This window comes from Chanodichthys erythropterus, chromosome 24, assembly GCF_024489055.1.
Source record: "Chanodichthys erythropterus isolate Z2021 chromosome 24, ASM2448905v1, whole genome shotgun sequence".
In the NCBI taxonomy this organism is placed as follows: Eukaryota; Metazoa; Chordata; class Actinopteri; order Cypriniformes; family Xenocyprididae; genus Chanodichthys; species Chanodichthys erythropterus.
Genome location: NC_090244.1, coordinates 29,412,363 through 29,430,184, shown reverse-complemented (window position 1 = coordinate 29,430,184; position 17,822 = coordinate 29,412,363). Strand labels below are relative to the sequence as shown.

Below are 17,822 nucleotides of genomic sequence, written 5' to 3'. Positions count from 1 at the left end.
GATTGTATGCAAAAAAAAATTTCACAGTTATATTACTGATTATTAGATGTCACATAAATTATGACAACACTCAGAAGTCCATTTAAAAACTTTTATTACAATTTAATTCATTAAACGGTAAAAACACTCTCCAGACTTGACAGGGCCAATGCAGATCCCAGGTTTTTGCTGCCTTTAGAGAACAAAACACAAAAATTGAGTTGCACTACAGCTTGACAGACATCAATGTGATAAACAGACTTGAAAATGACTTACCTCTTTATTAACTCATCAGCACGCTGCAATGTCGAACAACATACACGCTGAAAGAAATGAAAAACATATTCAACACTGCATAGACCTACACAGAGATATTCGTTTCACAATGTATCCCCTTTCTGAATGATCCTGATCTCCTCAATCCATTACAAAGCTAAAACCGCTCACATTTTATGAATTTTACAGCGTTCTTCAATAGCTGAAAATGACTTACCTTTTTATTAACCGAAAGAGCGATACTCATCAGCACGCTGCAATGTCGAACAACATACACGCTAAAAGAAATGAAAAACAAATTCAACACTGCATAGACATCCTGATCTCCTCGATCCGTTACAAAGCTAAAACCGCTCTCATTTTATGAATTTTACAGCGTTCTTCAATAGCTGAAAATGACTTACCTTTTTATTAACCGAAAGAGCGATACTCATCAGCACGCTGCAATGTCGAACAACATACACGCTAAAAGAAATGAAAAACAAATTCAACACTGCATAGACATCCTGATCTCCTCGATCCGTTACAAAGCTAAAACCGCTCTCATTTTATGAATTTTACTGCGTTCTTCAATAGCTGAAAATGACTTACCTCTTTATTAACTCATCAGCACGCTGCAATGTCGAACAACATACACGCTTAAAGAAATGAAAAACATATTCAACACTGCATAGACCTACACAGAGATATTCGTTTCACAATGCATCCCCTTTCTGAATGATCCTGATCTCCTCGATCCGTTACAAAGCTAAAACCGCTCTCATTTTATGAATTTTACTGCGTTCTTCAATAGCTGAAAATGACTTACCTCTTTATTAACCGAAAGTCATGCATAACATTAGTGCAACAGGTCGATTTCGAACATACCTTTAGACTTAGGCGCGTAAGGCCTCGATCGCGACAGGACACACACACACGGTGTAAGTTACACACAAATGTTCAGAAACAAGAACATTTCGATTACTTTGTTCTGAACTTGAAATTATTAACTAACATTAACAGCAAACCTTGATAATTAGTATTTGGCTAACGTTACAGTTAGAATGTTTGTGTTACAAAACTACTATCAAACCACCGATTATTTAACGTTAACGTTAGTGGTAACGTTAAAACGAATATCTTCCCATTTGGGGTGAAACTTTTAGAAATACACATCTTTAAGATATTGAATAAAATTGTATCTCACCTGACTGGTTCTTGTTGGTCTTGCTCATCCTCAAAAGCTCAGCAAATGAACTGGAAAATGAGTGCGGGCTGACGGTTTAGATGATTGGTTGCCAGGTATATCCCGTGCGATTCCGCTTTTTATGTAATTAGTGTGTTTAATAGAAAGCAAAATAATAATAATAAAAAAATATCATGGGAATTGATTTTATCTATTTACCTAGCCTATATTATTGACATCTACATCTCTACAACTACCTCCCACCCACAAAATTGTTGGCTATAACTTATGAGATTAGTTGGTTTTGTGTCAAAATCTGGCAACTATAAAGATACGCAATTAAAAAACACCCACATAAAACATTAAACATTTTTTTAACTATATGCTAAATGCCTTAATATATGGGTTACCTTATGAAACGATGTATTATAAAATTCCTTATAAATAAATATATAATTAATAAATAAAATTCCTTGTCTGTTGGATTATTACTGTCATCAATTTAACAGTAATATAAGGATTACTGTAATTATTTTCCCACTCAATTGTTTTTTTCAAAGAATAGCATAAATTGACAGCAACTGTCCTGTAAATAGTTTCTACAGTAAGACAAAGCTGGAAATACAGCAATAATACTTCAAAAGTTATAAAATTGACAGCAACTTACTGTAAACTGTTTCTACAGTAAGCTTTCTCTGATAATACAGCAATAATACTGTGAAAACAACAGAAATCGTTTACAGTGTACCTTAGCTTTTCTGTGTTTACCATAAAGTGAAAATCAACCGTTTGGTTGAGCATGTTTTTGAAAAATTCTTAAAAACATACTAAAGTTTTTTCATGACACCAAGTAACATCATTTTGTAAAGTCAGGGCTTTTACAGTGTAATATGTCAAAAAAAATTTGCTCACCTTGCAAAATTTCACCAAGAACAGTTCACATGGCAGGAGTGATTTCTTTGTTTCTGACATTAGTAATGTCCGGTTCGTGAACGAATCGTTCTTTTTAACAGGTTCTTTTCAGTGCACCAGTCGAACCAGTTCACCAAATCGGTCTGAATCGTCCCAAACAGTTTGCATCTCCAGTAAGCCAACACTAATCCACAAATGACTAAAATTACTCACTTTTTGACAGGCCTGACACTACCTATCAATATAAACCAACATCCCAGAGTTATTCAGTTACTACAACAGTACACTGACTTAAAGGTGCTCTAAGTCAGTGGTTCTCAACTCCAGTCCTCGGGACCCACTGCTCTGTACATTTTGTATGTCTCTCTTATCTGACACACTCAGTTCAGTTCATGCAGTCTCTCCTAACGAGCTGATGATCGAAATCAGGTGTGTTAAATAAGGGATACATACAAAATGTGCAGAGCAGTGGGTCCCGAGGACTTGAGTTGAGAAACACTTCTCTAAGTGATGTCACACGTTTTTATGCCAAAACATTTTTTTGTCACATACAGCAAACATCTCATCACTATCCGCCAGCTGCCTGTCCCCTGAACACACTGTAAAAAAACGGTCTCTGTAGTCGCCACAAGCTCCAAAAACGGCAATAAAAACAAACTGGTGCAGCCTGGACCACAAGACATAATAAACATGCTCCAGCCAACAACCAACAAGAATGATTTTAAATGTGCGTTCATGACTGTTTCAGGAAGCATGGAGGGAAGGAGGAGGAGGAGGAGGAGGAGGAGGAGGAGGAGGAGGAGGGAGGGTCTAGCTAGCCTCTGTTTTGTTTGACAACACTTCGAACGTCAACAGGAAGTTTCTCCGCCCAGGATCGCTTAGAGTCCTTTAACCTGCTGTGGCAGGTGACATCTAGGGAGTAAAGTTACGGATTGAGGGGTGTGGCTAGCTATCTATAACGATTGGCGGTAGGAACGAGAACGGTAGGTGCATTTGTTTCTGGCCTGCGGAAATAGATCGACACTTTTACTGTTTGTTTGTGAGAGGTTCGCCTGTGGATTTACTTGGATCTTGGAGATAGGTATGAGTTTACTGAATTCTTTAAAGTGTTTTAATATGTAGTGTTTGTTTTTAGGACGAATAATAAAGGTGTTTTAATGCATGTATTTCAGCTCTGTGGAGCCCACTGGTTCATATGCGAGAGGTTTGCATGTGCTTGGATCTTTGACATAGGTATGAGGTTGTTTGAAGCACTAAAACAATTTAATAGGTTGTGTTTGTGTCCAATTTGAGAACCGATGAGCTGATGATACTGCGTATGCATGTAATTTTTCAAGAGAATGAATAGTACATTAGTCAAGTTTTGTTGAACATCGGAAAATGTGATAATATAAAACATATTGGAAATATATTTCTGACTGTGCAATTACATCTAATGATGCTACTGGACACATCTTCAGTGATGTTCCTGGAATCACTGGGTGTTTTGGGTCTTTCAACATCATGCACCCTCATCCAGGTGACCCAGCTGAGGCTAATCAGACCCCAGCTTGTGTCCAGTTGGTGAATCTAGCTACTTTGCCCCCATGGATCTCCTCTCTTGAGCTATAGCCATCTTGAGGCTTTCTCTGCTGCTTCGGTGGTGTTGTAGATGGCTCTTCTCCTCCTCTCTCCATCGATGCCTAACAGACTGAAGGCTCTGAACAAGGATTGGGCCGCAAAGCCCCTGCTTCCGACTTCAATTGGGAGACACTGTGCTCTCCCACTTAACTGAACTTAAGTTGCTTCTCCAGGTCCACCAACAGCTGCCAGTTCCTCGCAGTGGCCAAGATGCCTGCAGGTGTTTTTGCAGCTGGTCTTGGCTGCTCTCCAGCTCTCATGAAGGTGATGGCTTTCTTGGAGAGGCAGGAGCGCTTGGCCCACTCGACTCCTGCAGCGATGGCTTCAGCGATGGCCTTCAGCACCTGGTCATGTCTCCACTTGTATCTCCCCTCACCCAGTGCTTTTGGGCAGCAACTCAGAATGTGCTCTACTGTTCCACACCTGGAGCACAGTGGGCATGCTGCTGACTCCACTTTGCCCCATATGTGAAGGTTTGATGGGCTAGGAAGCACATCATAAACCACCTGGATGAGAAACTTGATCCGCTGTGGCTCTGCCTTCCACAGCTCTGCCCATGTCACCTTTCTCTTGATCACGTTCTCCCATCGCATCCAGGCACCCTGTTGCCTCATTCCCACTGTCCTGCAGGTTCTCTCCTCCTCGATCACTGCTCTCACCTCCTCCTGGACTAGGTGACACCTTTGCTTCCCTTTGATGGTGTCAATATGGGGAGTTGCAAAGGAACCCAGTCCAGCCCTGCCTCTTGTTACTACTCCTACCAGCCTATTGTGATGTAATCTTGCCTCTGCTTCTTGAACAGCCCCCTCAGCCTTCCACTGGCTCTCTGCAGCACTTCCCTGGCTCTCGTTACCTTGAACTCCTCTTCCAAGGACTTGAGTGGCAGTTGCAGTTGCGATGCCCATAGAGTGCGATGCTACTTAGACTTTTTGGAAGCCCCAGCCATTTTCTGAGGTGGCTGCTAAGGTTTCCACAGTCGAGATTGGCACTTCATAGACAAGGAGTAGCCACAGGATCCTGGGAAGAATGCCATGCTGGTATAGCCACGCTTTGAACTTCCCTGGCAATCCCGACCGATCCACTGACTTCAGCCATCTGTCCAGCTCAGTGCAGGTTGACTGGATGGATGCTGCGTCCCTCAGGGTGCTGTCAAACACCTTGCCTAAGCTCTTAACAGGCTTCTCTGTGATGGTGGGGATTGTTGTCCCTGCAACACTGAACCGGGACTTGTCATCTACCTTTCCTCTTTTCAGCACCATTGATCTAGACTTTGTTGGTTTAAAATGCATCCATGCCCACTCCATTAGCTTTTCGAGACTCTTTAGAATCCACCGGCAGCCTGGGACTGACTCTGTGGTTACTGTGAGGTCGTCCATAAATGCTCTTATCGGTGGCTGACGTTGAGCTGACTTCGTCTTAGGCCCCCTGCACTCTGGTTCAGTCGACTTTATGAGCATGTTCATGGCCAGGGAAAACAAAATTACGAAGATGGTACAGCCTGTAATGATACAGATCTCAATCTTGTGCCAGCCTGATGTCACTGCTCCTGAAGAAGTTCTCATCCTGAAGTTGTTGTAATTATCAGCGATGAGGTCTCTGACCCTAGTGGGGACGTGATGTTTTATCAGAGTAAGCTGCACAAGCTTGTGTGGTATTGAGCCATATGCATTTGCCAGATCGAGCCACAGCACTGACAGATTGCCCTTGTTCTCTCTGGCCTCTCTTATAAGTTGCTTCACCACACCTGTGTGTTCCAAGCATCCCGGCATACCTGCGATTCCCCCCTTCTGAACTGATGTATCGATAAACCTATTCTTTGAGAGAAAGGTACACAGCCTGTTGGAGACAGCACTGAAGAAGATCTTGGCTTCCACACACAACAGGGAGATGATGCGGATCTTCTTGGAGTTCTCCTCCTTTGGAATCCAGACCCCTTCAGCAACTCTCCACTGTTCAGGAATCCTGCCCCTCCTCCAGATGACACGCAGGATCTTCCACAGGCGCAGCAGGAGTTTAGGACAGTTCTTATACACTTTATACGAAGTGCCGCTTGGTCCTGGAGCAGAGCTTGCTTGCACTTTCCTGACAACCTCTCGAACCTCCTTCAGCTGCAGCTCTGCCAAGTTGAACTGCACACTTGGCCCTGTAGGATCTATCAGAGTGCTGCACTCTCCCAACTCCTGTTTTCTCGATGGGTTGCTGTATGTTTCCTTCAGGTGGTGATCGATCTCCTCCTTGGAGCAGACTAGCTGGCCACTATGCTTCTGTCCTAGTAGCTCCTTAGTGAACTTAAAGGGGTTGGCAATGAATGCAGCTCGCTTTCGGGCTCTTTCGCGGCGACGCCTCCAGTGCCACTCTGCCTGGCGGAGGATCCTGATCTTTTTTCGTAGGATGCACATCAGCTGTGCCAGGCCAGTACGCTCCTCCTCTCCTGTCTGCTTGTATTGACGCTTCAGGGTCTTCATCTCCTGCCTGATGCTGTGGATTCTCTCCTCACGTTGGTTCTTAGAGTAAGATCCTTTAGAGCCTCCTTCCTTCACCTCTTCACTGAATCGTTCGGATGTGATGCTTACGATAATTGTTATCATGGCTTGCAGTTTCCTGTCAACATCTCCCCTCATCGTGGCCTCCAGAATCTGGTCGACATCGATGTCAAACTGGTTCCACAGTGAGACCATGTTCACTACTGGCCACTTGATCTGCCTCCTCTCAGACTTGATGCTGGAAGGAGTCATTTGCAACACTTGGAGGTTCCGGGCACTATGGGGTGGCTCCGGGCCTGGCTCCTCCTGCATCTCACCAGGTTGAACACATGTGCGTTGTGTTGGTACTGTCCCCAGCCGACACTTCATCTTCCCTTGGTGGATCTTTAGGCCTCGCTCATTCTTACAGATCTTGCCACATGTACACTGCACGCTCGTATTCGTTTGTCAATTGCCTTGGTCTAGTGCCAGTGAATCCGTCCGGTTGGGGTGCTCATCCTCCCCCCCTCTCGGGCACCCCTGGGGGTATTTTTTCCTTGGGTTCATCGTAGCTTTTTTGGGAGTCCCCCTCACAGAAGACACAGATTGGGTTGCCAGCCCGTTCTGCCCTGGTTACCGTCTCTCCGAGCTGTCACTGACTCTCCAGTAGGCACCACACTTTTCGTGGTTGTCAAGTTGACCTAATTCAAAATACAAAAAAAAAATGATTGTGCTTTTCCAAATACACCATAATAGATTAATAGCATACAAAATACTGTACATAATAGGCTACAGTACATAAACTACATGCCAACATGAACATAATATTTTGTACACAGATCAAACTAATGTTCAGAAATAGTTCTACAAATTTCTTTTTCTATATTAATGTTATTTTAAAAGCAATATAGTAAAAGTTGTGCAGTTGTGCTTTCAAGTTAATTTTTTTAAAGATTGGAAACAATTGTTTGTAAAACTATCAAGCTAAACATGTATTTGTTTCATAATCCAAGGACAGCTTATTTAATTTCTAAACAAGTTGATATAAAGATAAAAATTGACGTAATCAAACTACAGCGAGAGCAAACAAGCGACTCTTTTGAATCGCTCTCGCGGTTCTCGAATCTCAATCTCGTTCTCGAGTCAGGAATCGGTTGCAACGGTTTTTGGATCATCCGTCCACAACAGAATCGCTTCTTTCAGACGTGTCCGATTTGAGAACCGATGAGCTGATGATACTGCGCTTGCATGATTCAGCGACAGCGTGTGTGATCTGAACTACCGAACAGTAATGACTGTCACAGCACCGGTTAACTAGGACAAATGATGCTATGAGAGGACTCAAATGAGGGGCCAATCTGGCGAAATGTAAGTTTATTTAATTACAAATAAATCGTAATGCAAGAGGATCATGGTTTCTGCGCTGATGAAGATTAATTTATTCACTTTAACTGTAAAACTTTGTTTGCACATCACTGCCTGTATGTGTGTTTGGATGCTTTAGATGCAAAACTAATTTGTAAAAAAACGTTTCAGAAAATATTGATGTTTTAGTTGAATGATGTCATGATTAATGACTTTATATATTTGAATGTGTTAAGTGTTTTTTCATCCCGGTCCGCGATAAACGACGTCATCGCAGATGCTGTTGATTGAAACTCTGACATCTAGTCAATTTTTTTGCCATAACATACCTCAACCAGATGGTAGAGATGGCTCAGTCAGCTTGAGTTAAATTGGGTACTCCTCTCAATGAAATATAGTGACTCAAAATGTGCTCAACCATTATATATATATATATATATATATATTTCTCAGCCAAAAATGATGTGTGATTAAATTGTGATTATTAGATTAATTAATCGCCACATCATGTAATTAATTAGATTAAACATTTTAATCACTTGACAGCCCTAATACAACCACACAAAAACAGATTAAATTCACAAACAACTGGAGTCCTGACTGTGAACATGGGAAATCTCACAAAATCTTTCACATCAAATGTGACTTTAGACTAAACAAATATGTTGGACGACCGGCAACAAGAAATGACAATACTAGTTTGGACTGATTTTTACAGAAAATCTGCAGAAAAAAAGGGGATAATGTTTGGATGAAGCGGTGGAGATGGTGTGAACATGTATTTCAGATGTTACAGATGGAGGTGAGTTTTCTGTTAGCTCTCTTTGATTGGGTATCGTTTTATTTCACGTGATAATCTACAGAGTGTGTGCGCATTTGTTCTCAGTTCCCCCACACAACATGATTTCTGATCATACATTTTCAAAATGTTAAATATTTACGATTCACAATAAGGGCGGCTCTGACAGTCTTCCGAACAGATTTGGTCACTCTTAACACATCTCAGGAAAATCTGATAAGATAATCTGAAGAACCATCAAGACAATCAGGACTTTACTTAGGATTGTCATCTATATTTACATATTTATTGTAGTGTTTTGTTTATATTTTGTAAGACAGTCAGAATGTAAATGGTCATTCTGTAACTCTAGTGTACATTAGTTTGTCTGTTGTAAATCCTGATCATGTGTTCACACAGTGATAAAGAGTGGTACAAAAACCTCGTTCAGTCAGACGTCACAGTGATGCACTGATACAGCTGAGAGATACTGCAGCTGCTCATACAACACAATCACACACAACACTGATCACAGACAAACACTGATAACACTAGATCATCTAAATCAACATCAATCTTGTGTTTCTGAAGAGAATGAGTCAGTGTTTAATATGATCATCATGTTTTAGGTGTAATATATGATCCCTGTCAATCAAACTGAACAGACTGAATTCAGTTGATTTCCATAAACATTTTCATCTATCTATTTTCATCGTGACATTTTCAGCAGAAGTGAAACTGGTGTGTTCCAGTCCAGATCATGTGACCAATCAAACAGTGAGACTGAAAAGCCCATTTGCATTGTCAGGGTGGAGTGATTGTGATCCTCTCAGAATAGAGCAGCTCTGTCTCCAGAGACCATGTTCAAACCCCAAGAGCTTTATTTGACTTTATTTCCTGCTACATCAAGCTTGTGAAAAGCACCTGCATCTTCATCTGTTAGTTGAATGATGTTGTCAGACACAAAGTGAACTTGTTGAGAAGCTTTATTGAATGTTACAGCAGATTGAAAGATCACACAGTGCTTTGACACGCCAGCTCTCTTTCAGTATTGAGTTGTAAATCACTACAGCTGCAGCACTAGACTCATGTGAATCCTGCCTGACACAGGACACTCAGATACGGCTCATCTTCAGGAGAGAAACATCAGCACTCAGAGCTCTTGTGGAACGAGACCTCATGAGGAGCTCCATCATGTGTTACTCTGCAGACGTACACCTCTCCCTCTTCCCAGCGTGCTTTGCTGAGGGTCAGGACGCTACTGCGGCTGTAGCGGCCGTCCCGCTGGCTCTCCGCGCTGGTCACGACCCCCTCGGTGACCTCTGACCCGTCCAGTGTCCAGCTCACCAGCGCCCCCTGTGGAGAGTAAGAGCTGAGCAGGCAGAGCAGTGCGGCTGAGTCTCCAGAGATCTGCAGAGAAGAGGGCGGCAGCAGAGACACTGAGGGCTTCACTGTGGGACCAGCTGCAGGAGACAAACAACACATTCACACACACAAAGAAAACACACTGATTCACTCACAGCATTTCAACAGCAGCAGAAATCACCACAATCTGATCCTTCATGACATTCAACATCACTAGAGCTGATATAATATACAATACACAAACTACACAATCACTATATACATTTAAATCAAACCTCATGAATGAAAATAAACATACTAACATACTGACTGATTTAATTCCAGCAGTTTTTGCATTTTTACTTAAGTGAGATATTCAACTCAAAATGTCACTCAATTTCAAAGTGTGAATTTCCATAAAAACAAGAAAACAATAAAATCATAATTTCTAAACATACATTTATTTTGTATAAATTGTACTTGCATTAAACATTTACATAACATTTACATTTACATCATGTTTGATATCTACAATAAAAGATGAACTATATATGAACTCAGTGTAGAAATGAATGAAGAAAAACAAACAGATTAAACTCAGTGAGAAACATTATGGAAATATGTTTAGATGTTTTTTTTTTGTTGTTGTTGAAAGGAATAATGCTATTTTTCTTAACTTATAAACATAATAATATCATTGTTTTAGATTAAATAATTATAAAACATTATCATTGTCACTTTACTTAAAGCCTTTATACACAATATACTATAAAAGTATTTTAATGCATTAATTAAGCATTGTTAAACACATTATAGTATGATCTCATGAATAATTAGGACCACAGTTATAATCATAATAGTATTTACTCATTGTTACACCTTTGGAAAGTATAATGCATTAAAACACATGAGAAACAACCAATTTCAGATGTAACAATGAATTTGCAAATATTATTTAGTTTATCTTTGGTTACAATCATTTATGAAAATATAAGAGGCATTAAAATCTATATATAAAATCTCTTTTATACCGCATTATACATAAAGACTTAAAGTAAAGTTTCACCACAATATTTAATAATCATTATTTTTAATAAATGCTGTTCTTGTTTCAACACTTTCTGAAATCTAAATTGTATATATTTTTTTTAAATGTGTAATTAAAAGGACTTACCGAGCACCAGTTTAGTTCCTCCACCGAAAGTCCACCACAGTGATACAATCTAATGAAACGGTCGTACAAAAACCTCTATTCCACTCGAGTGAACACAAACTCCAGCAGAGAGAGAGAAACAACACTTCAACACACTGATATTAGAAGAAACTCACATCTTCTCAACACTCAAACACTCAGTTTGGACTAAATTATTTTTTGTTGTTACTGGAAAAACAGTCATAATCAGTTGAAGATTTTATTGATCTTGTTTACAATAGACATGATTCAGTATGACTTCATATCCTATATTTCTCATTCATTCTCTTGTCGTGTGCTGATATAACAGTAGATCGTTCACATGGAGCATTGTGATCAGTTTAAAAGTCCAATCCGAATGAAAATGCCCAAACTGAATGAAATCGGTTTGAGAGGTGTGGGACGAACCTTTCTATAAACCAAACAAAATAAAAAACGATTACTTTGTCTCTACGTCATCACGTCAAGAGGTCAGGGGTCGTCAGAATGTAAAATGGCGGTGGAAAATCAAACTGAAACACATTTATTAAACACACAGAAGGAACTCAGTTAATCATTACTACAGACCTTCATCCACACACTTCTGCTTTTCTTTCGGAGGGAGGGGTAGTATTGAGATGCACAGCCACCAAACAGGTCAGCTTCCTGTTCCTCACACCTTCCTACAGTAATATATGCTACAAATCCACACTGTTGCTTGATTAAGAGCATCAAAATAGCACGCATAAGAAATTATGGAGCTCCATGTTGACAGGAATACAAGGCGGCAAACAGGACAAAAGCTATTGTGCGCATGTCACAAAATCATTCCGATTGAAAGTACCGGCACCATATCATACACCATACCACATCATACCATGACCTCTGAGGTGACCTTTGACCTCTTTTATCATGGATGATGTTGTGGAGTTTCTCATAATGATCTTCTGTTCTTCATATGAAGCTCAATCATCATGATTCACATAAAAACCTGCAGCTTCAAATAAATCAATCAATAATTCTGAACATTTCATATTCACATTGTTTAATCTAGTGTCACATGACCTGATTATGAGTCCCGGGCTGCGTTCAGCCCCGACAAAACGTTGCAAAACGTTTTTTAAACGGAAACAGTGGTGCGTTGAACACTCTGATGGTGCAAGAGTTACAACTATGGTAGCTGAGAAGGCCATTCTTTGTGTTCTTTTTGAATAATTTTCGGAGCCTGATGAAGTCAGTATAAATACGTGTTTAATACTACAAAATACGCTCAATGTTACAGTCACTGCCCTTTCCGTCCAGAATAAAAGAGAACATCCCAATCGAGTGAAGAGATTTATGGAAACTTCTAATTATTGTGATACAACATTTGTCTCGCATTTCAGCATGAAAAGACAAACATAATCCACTTCTTACCTCAGAGACTGTGTTGATATATATTATTTTTATTGTGAGTATTAGGCTTATCATTATTGATGATCACTGTTGTTGTGCTATGAAATTAATATTTACCATTATATAATCAGAGGAGTATAGAAAAGTTTATTAAAGTGTCATTTCACAATACAATATCAAACTATATAAGTATAGTATTTTTATGTTTCATTAATACCCATTGTGCCAGCTGTTTCTTTAATACCGTGTGGTTTATATACATCTTGCCGCTGACTTGGCTGACATTTCTGACACGCCCACCAAACAAGAGAAAACGCATCTCAAACCCGTTGCACACTGTTGCAGACCGTTTCCAGGAAACATGTCGTTCAACCCGGAAAACGTAGCAAAATGTTGCGTACCGGTTTGAGCTTGAATGTGCCCCTGATGAACTTCATGTGGAAAATGTGGGAAAAACAGGCAACATGAAAATATTTCCCAGAAAGCAACACGTCAACATTAATCAAAAGACCACAATGGACTTTTTTTTTTTTTTTTTGGTTTACTCTAAATACAGAAAAATTGATTTATTTAGTACTTGATTCCTCATTGTTATCATGTTTTTATAGATGAAGTACATTAATGTGATCATAAACAAATAATGAATGTGTTTGATGAATATGTTTAAAATGATTTACACTCATGATTCTCCAGTCATTTCAGTGGCCTAGAAAAATCTTCTTTTGTCCCTCCCTATGGTGGCCACCATGTTGAGATCACATGACCAGCTGAATTCTGCTCACTTTTTCTTGGTCACATATTATCAGAAACATTCACCTTATATAAATGAATCATGAGAGTGAATAGATTATTTCTGCAGCGGCACTGAAAGCTGAAAATGCTTCATCCACACTGAGAGATGTTCATATAAAGTCAAAGACTAGTGTCTCATCAGACTGCAAAATATAAACAAACATATTTCACAATTAATCAATATGAACAATTAATCGCTAAATGGTTCAACAACATTTTGAAAGTAAAATCTTACATGTAGAGAGTTTATTAGTGTGTCTGTTGTAAATCCTGCCCACTTGTTTGCATTGTGACACATGCTTCAGTGCTCTGAGAGTGTTTATAGTGCTGTGAGTTTAACACTTCATGACTGAGAGCAGAACAGAACACAATCTTCATCATCACACAAGACAAAAGAACAACAATGAACACAATCACCTTCTTCATCTGGACTCTGATCTGTATATCAGGTGAAACTCTGACTTGCTTATAACTAAATAAATCAATTTTGTTTATGTAATGAATATTACATCTATTTCTAATATGACACATCATGTTTCTATTCTCTTGATGTACTTTACATCTGAATCTATTCATTTCTCTTCAGGCTCCAGTGGACAGATCACAGTTACTCAAACTCCTGTAGTTCATACAGTCACACCAGGAGAAACTGTTGTGATCAGATGCACCGCCAGCACTCCTTTAACAGGCTGTAGTCCAACACCCTGTCTGTCCTGGTACTTACAGAAACCTGGAGAAGCTCCTAAACTCCTGATTTATTATATAAACACCCTCCAGTCAGGAACTCCATCTAGATTCAGTGGCAGTGGATCTGGCAGTGATTTCACTCTGACCATCAGTGGAGTCCAGACTGAAGATACAGGAGATTATTACTGTCAGAGTGTACACAGTGGTCCAGTGTTCACACAGTGATAAAGAGTGGTACAAAAACCTCGTTCAGTCAGACGTCACAGTGATGCACTGATACAGCTGAGAGATACTGCAGCTGCTGATGGAGGATCACAAACAACACAATGGCAATGTTTACCAAAGTTTTCTTTAAAAAAAAAATATTATTAATAATAAATATACATTTATATATAGTCATTTATTTTTGTATTAAATAACTGTTAGTGCTGATATTAATTATGGCAGCACTGAGATGTTTTATTGTCTGTGTTTCAGATCACAGTATGAGAGCGATGTGGAGTGAAGCAGAAATAGATGTTTTTAATGTGTTTTCTCTCACTCCAGGATTGAAAGAAGTGGTTTCTTTCACCAGTGATCATGGAAAATATGCAAACTAACTAATCAGATTTAGTCTGAAAGGTAAGTTAAAAAGTTCTTGCTTATAGAAGTGTTATAAAAGTAATATGACATTCACAGTCGTGCTGCTCTTCATGTCTATGGTAGAATCACAGCCGTGCTGATATTCAGTATAACTGCACTCTTGATCAAGTGAAACTGATTAAATATGGCAGGATGAAATAAACAGCACCTGGAGATCATGTGACCCTTCTCTAGCAATGCACGCATAGTCCTTCACTCGTCTCATTTTGTCAGTAAATTCTGAACCATTCTTTATCTAGCCCACTATGAGTACACCAGCAGTGAAGGACAATCAGAAAAGAGAGACTGAACAATCGCCAATAAAGAAAAAAAATTAAAAGATTCCACCATCTCCAGAGACAGAGCTGCTATAGGTATCAAGGTATCAGCACTCAAAGAGCAACAAAATACTTCGGTTAGATTCGGTTGTGGCTTCGACAGTAAGAGACGTGATAGACTCTGCACTGATCCCAGCACTCCGTGATCTACATTTGGATATACAAACGACCAACGATTCTGTTAAAGAACAAAAAGCAGAAGTTGAAAAGCTAGCCAACACGGCAAAACAGACACGTGACCGGGTCGATTCTGTTCAGGCTGCTGCACGTGAGGATAGGAGGACAGTCAAAAACTTAAGAAATCAGCTGGAACAACTCACCGGAAAAATGACGGACATTGAAGACAGGAGCAGGAGAAATAACGTACGACTGGTGGGTTTGCCTGAGGGGGAGGAGGGCTCTGATGCAGCGGGCTTCCTCGGAGCTAATCTTTCCAGGTGGATCTCTTCACTGAAAGGCCGTGACATTGAGATTGACCATCGCGTGTATGACTGAAGGAAAAACTCTGATCGGCCGCGTACTCTCATCTTCCCTGTACTAAGATGGCATGACAGGTCAGCGATCCTGAAGGGTGCTCGGCAGGCGTATCCGGTGAAACATACACAGGACAATGTCACGCTACAATTTTTTCCCGACTTTAGTCCAGCCACAGCTACCAAAGAGCTTTAATCCAGTCTTGAAGAAGATGACAGCACCCTGCCCTTCCTCATCTATCCTGTTCTAATCGCTGAGTTATTTTGTATATTATATGTGCAATCACTGTGTTAGCTTGGCGCTCCCGCTTCTGTCGCACGCAGGTTCTGTGTAGATTGCCAAATACTAAAGTTACAGTATCCTTTATCATGATATCAAGAATAATTATGAATTGCTTATTAATATTTCAACAATAAAATGTCACCAGGGGAAAAAAAAAAAAAAAAAAAATGATATTCTGTGTCTGCTTTAATAAATACATGATTCACATGTGTTCACTTTACATTAAGGTTCACTTTCACAGATTATTAATGTTTATAACTCATGAATAAATGGTTCACAGGTTTCCACTTTACATTAATGTTCATTTTCACAGGTTATTAATGTTTATAACTCATGAATAAATGGTTCACAGGTTTCCACTTTACATTAATGTTCATTTTCACAGGTTATTAATGTTTATAACTCATGAATAAATGGTTCACAGGTTTCCACTTTACATTAAGGTTCACTTTCACAGGTTATTAATGTTTATAACTCATTGATAAATGGTTCACATGTGTTCACTTTACATTAAGGTTCACTTTCACAGATTATTAATGTTTATAACTCATTAACAAATGGTTCACAGGTTTCCAATTTACATTAAGGTTCACTTTTACAGGTTATTAATGTTCATAACTCATTAATAAATGGTTCACATGTGTTCACTTTACATTAAGGTTCACTTTCACAGGTAATTGATGTTTGAATAAATAGTTCACGTGTTCACTTTACATTAAGGTTCACTTTCACAGATTATTAATGTTTATAACTCATGAATAAATGGTTCACAGGTTTCCACTTTACATTAATGTTCACTTTCACAGGTTATTAACGTTCATAACTCATTAATAAATGGTTCACATGTGTTCACTTTACATTAAGGTTCACTTTCACAGGTTATTAATGTTTATAACTCATGAATAAATGGTTCACAGGTTTCCACTTTACATTAATGTTCACTTTCACAGGTTATTAACGTTCATAACTCATTAATAAATGGTTCACATGTGTTCACTTTACATTAAGGTTCACTTTCACAGGTTATTAATGTTTATAACTCATGAATAAATGGTTCACAGGTTTCCACTTTACATTAATGTTCATTGTCACAGGTTATTAATGTTTATAACTCATTGATAAATGGTTCACATGTGTTCACGTTACATTAAGGTTCACTTTCACAGATTATTAATTTTTATAACTCATGAATAAATGGTTCACAGGTTTCCACTTTACATTAATGTTCATTTTCACAGGTTATTAATGTTTATAACTCATGAATAAATGGTTCACAGGTTTCCACTTTACATTAAGGTTCACTTTCACAGGTTATTAACGTTCATAACTCATTAATAAATGGTTCACATGTGTTCACTTTACATTAAGGTTCACTTTCACAGATTATTAATTTTTATAACTCATGAATAAATGGTTCACAGGTTTCCACTTTACATTAAGGTTCACTTTCACAGGTTATTAATGTTTATAACTCATGAATAAATGGTTCACAGGTTTCCACTTTACATTAAGGTTCACTTTCACAGGTTATTAATGTTTATAACTCATGAATAAATGGTTCACAGGTTTCCACTTTACATTAAGGTTCACTTTCACAGGTTATTAATGTTTATAACTCATGAATAAATGGTTCACAGGTTTCCACTTTACATTAAGGTTCACTTTCACAGGTTATTAATGTTTATAACTCAAGACTAAATAGTTCACATGTGTTCACTTTACATTAAGGTTCACTTTCACAGGTTATTAATGTTTATAACTCAAGACTAAATAGTTCACATGTGTTCACTTTACATTAAGGTTCACTTTCACAAGTTATTACAACCCAGTCTCATATGAAAACGTATCCTGACTACGTTGGTCCAAAGTGCAAAACGTAGAGGAGTTACAATAATGGCCCTTAAATTGTATGACTGTTACATTTTTTTTTTGCCTATTGTTTGCGTCCAAGTCACGTGACTTTAGAGAGCCCGGCCGTGAGAACAAAAAACATGGCGGACATTTCTCTACTTTTTAGTGAAAAAAAACAATATTTTGAGTTAGTTTCTGCATAAAAATAAGTTTTGATTACATTTTTAGCGACAAGTATATATTCTATTTTCATAATATTCACTCAGTGAATGTACATAATCACTCGCTTGCGCGTTGTTGCAAAGATTTT

The 17,822-nt window shown here is 38.9% G+C and overlaps 1 long non-coding RNA gene, 1 pseudogene and 1 gene segment (V, D, J or C); 1 reads left to right on the top strand and 2 right to left on the bottom strand.

Moving 5' to 3' along the window:
- Window positions 1-3,115: 3,115 nt before the first annotated feature.
- LOC137014520 (uncharacterized) lies at window positions 3,116-6,717 on the bottom strand (annotated as a pseudogene).
- Window positions 6,718-9,527: 2,810 nt separating this feature from the next.
- On the bottom strand, window positions 9,528-11,435 carry LOC137014571 (uncharacterized). The gene is made up of 2 exons (XR_010893860.1): window positions 11,076-11,435; window positions 9,528-10,020 (listed from the first exon to the last, which is right to left on the bottom strand). It is a non-coding gene; the product is annotated as an uncharacterized lncRNA (long non-coding RNA).
- A 2,165-nt stretch (window positions 11,436-13,600) lies between these two features.
- Window positions 13,601-15,803, top strand: LOC137014561 (immunoglobulin kappa variable 1-8-like). The segment is given in 2 exon segments: window positions 13,601-13,708; window positions 13,846-15,803. Coding segments are annotated over 2 exon segments (372 nt in total).
- Window positions 15,804-17,822: the final 2,019 nt, after the last annotated feature.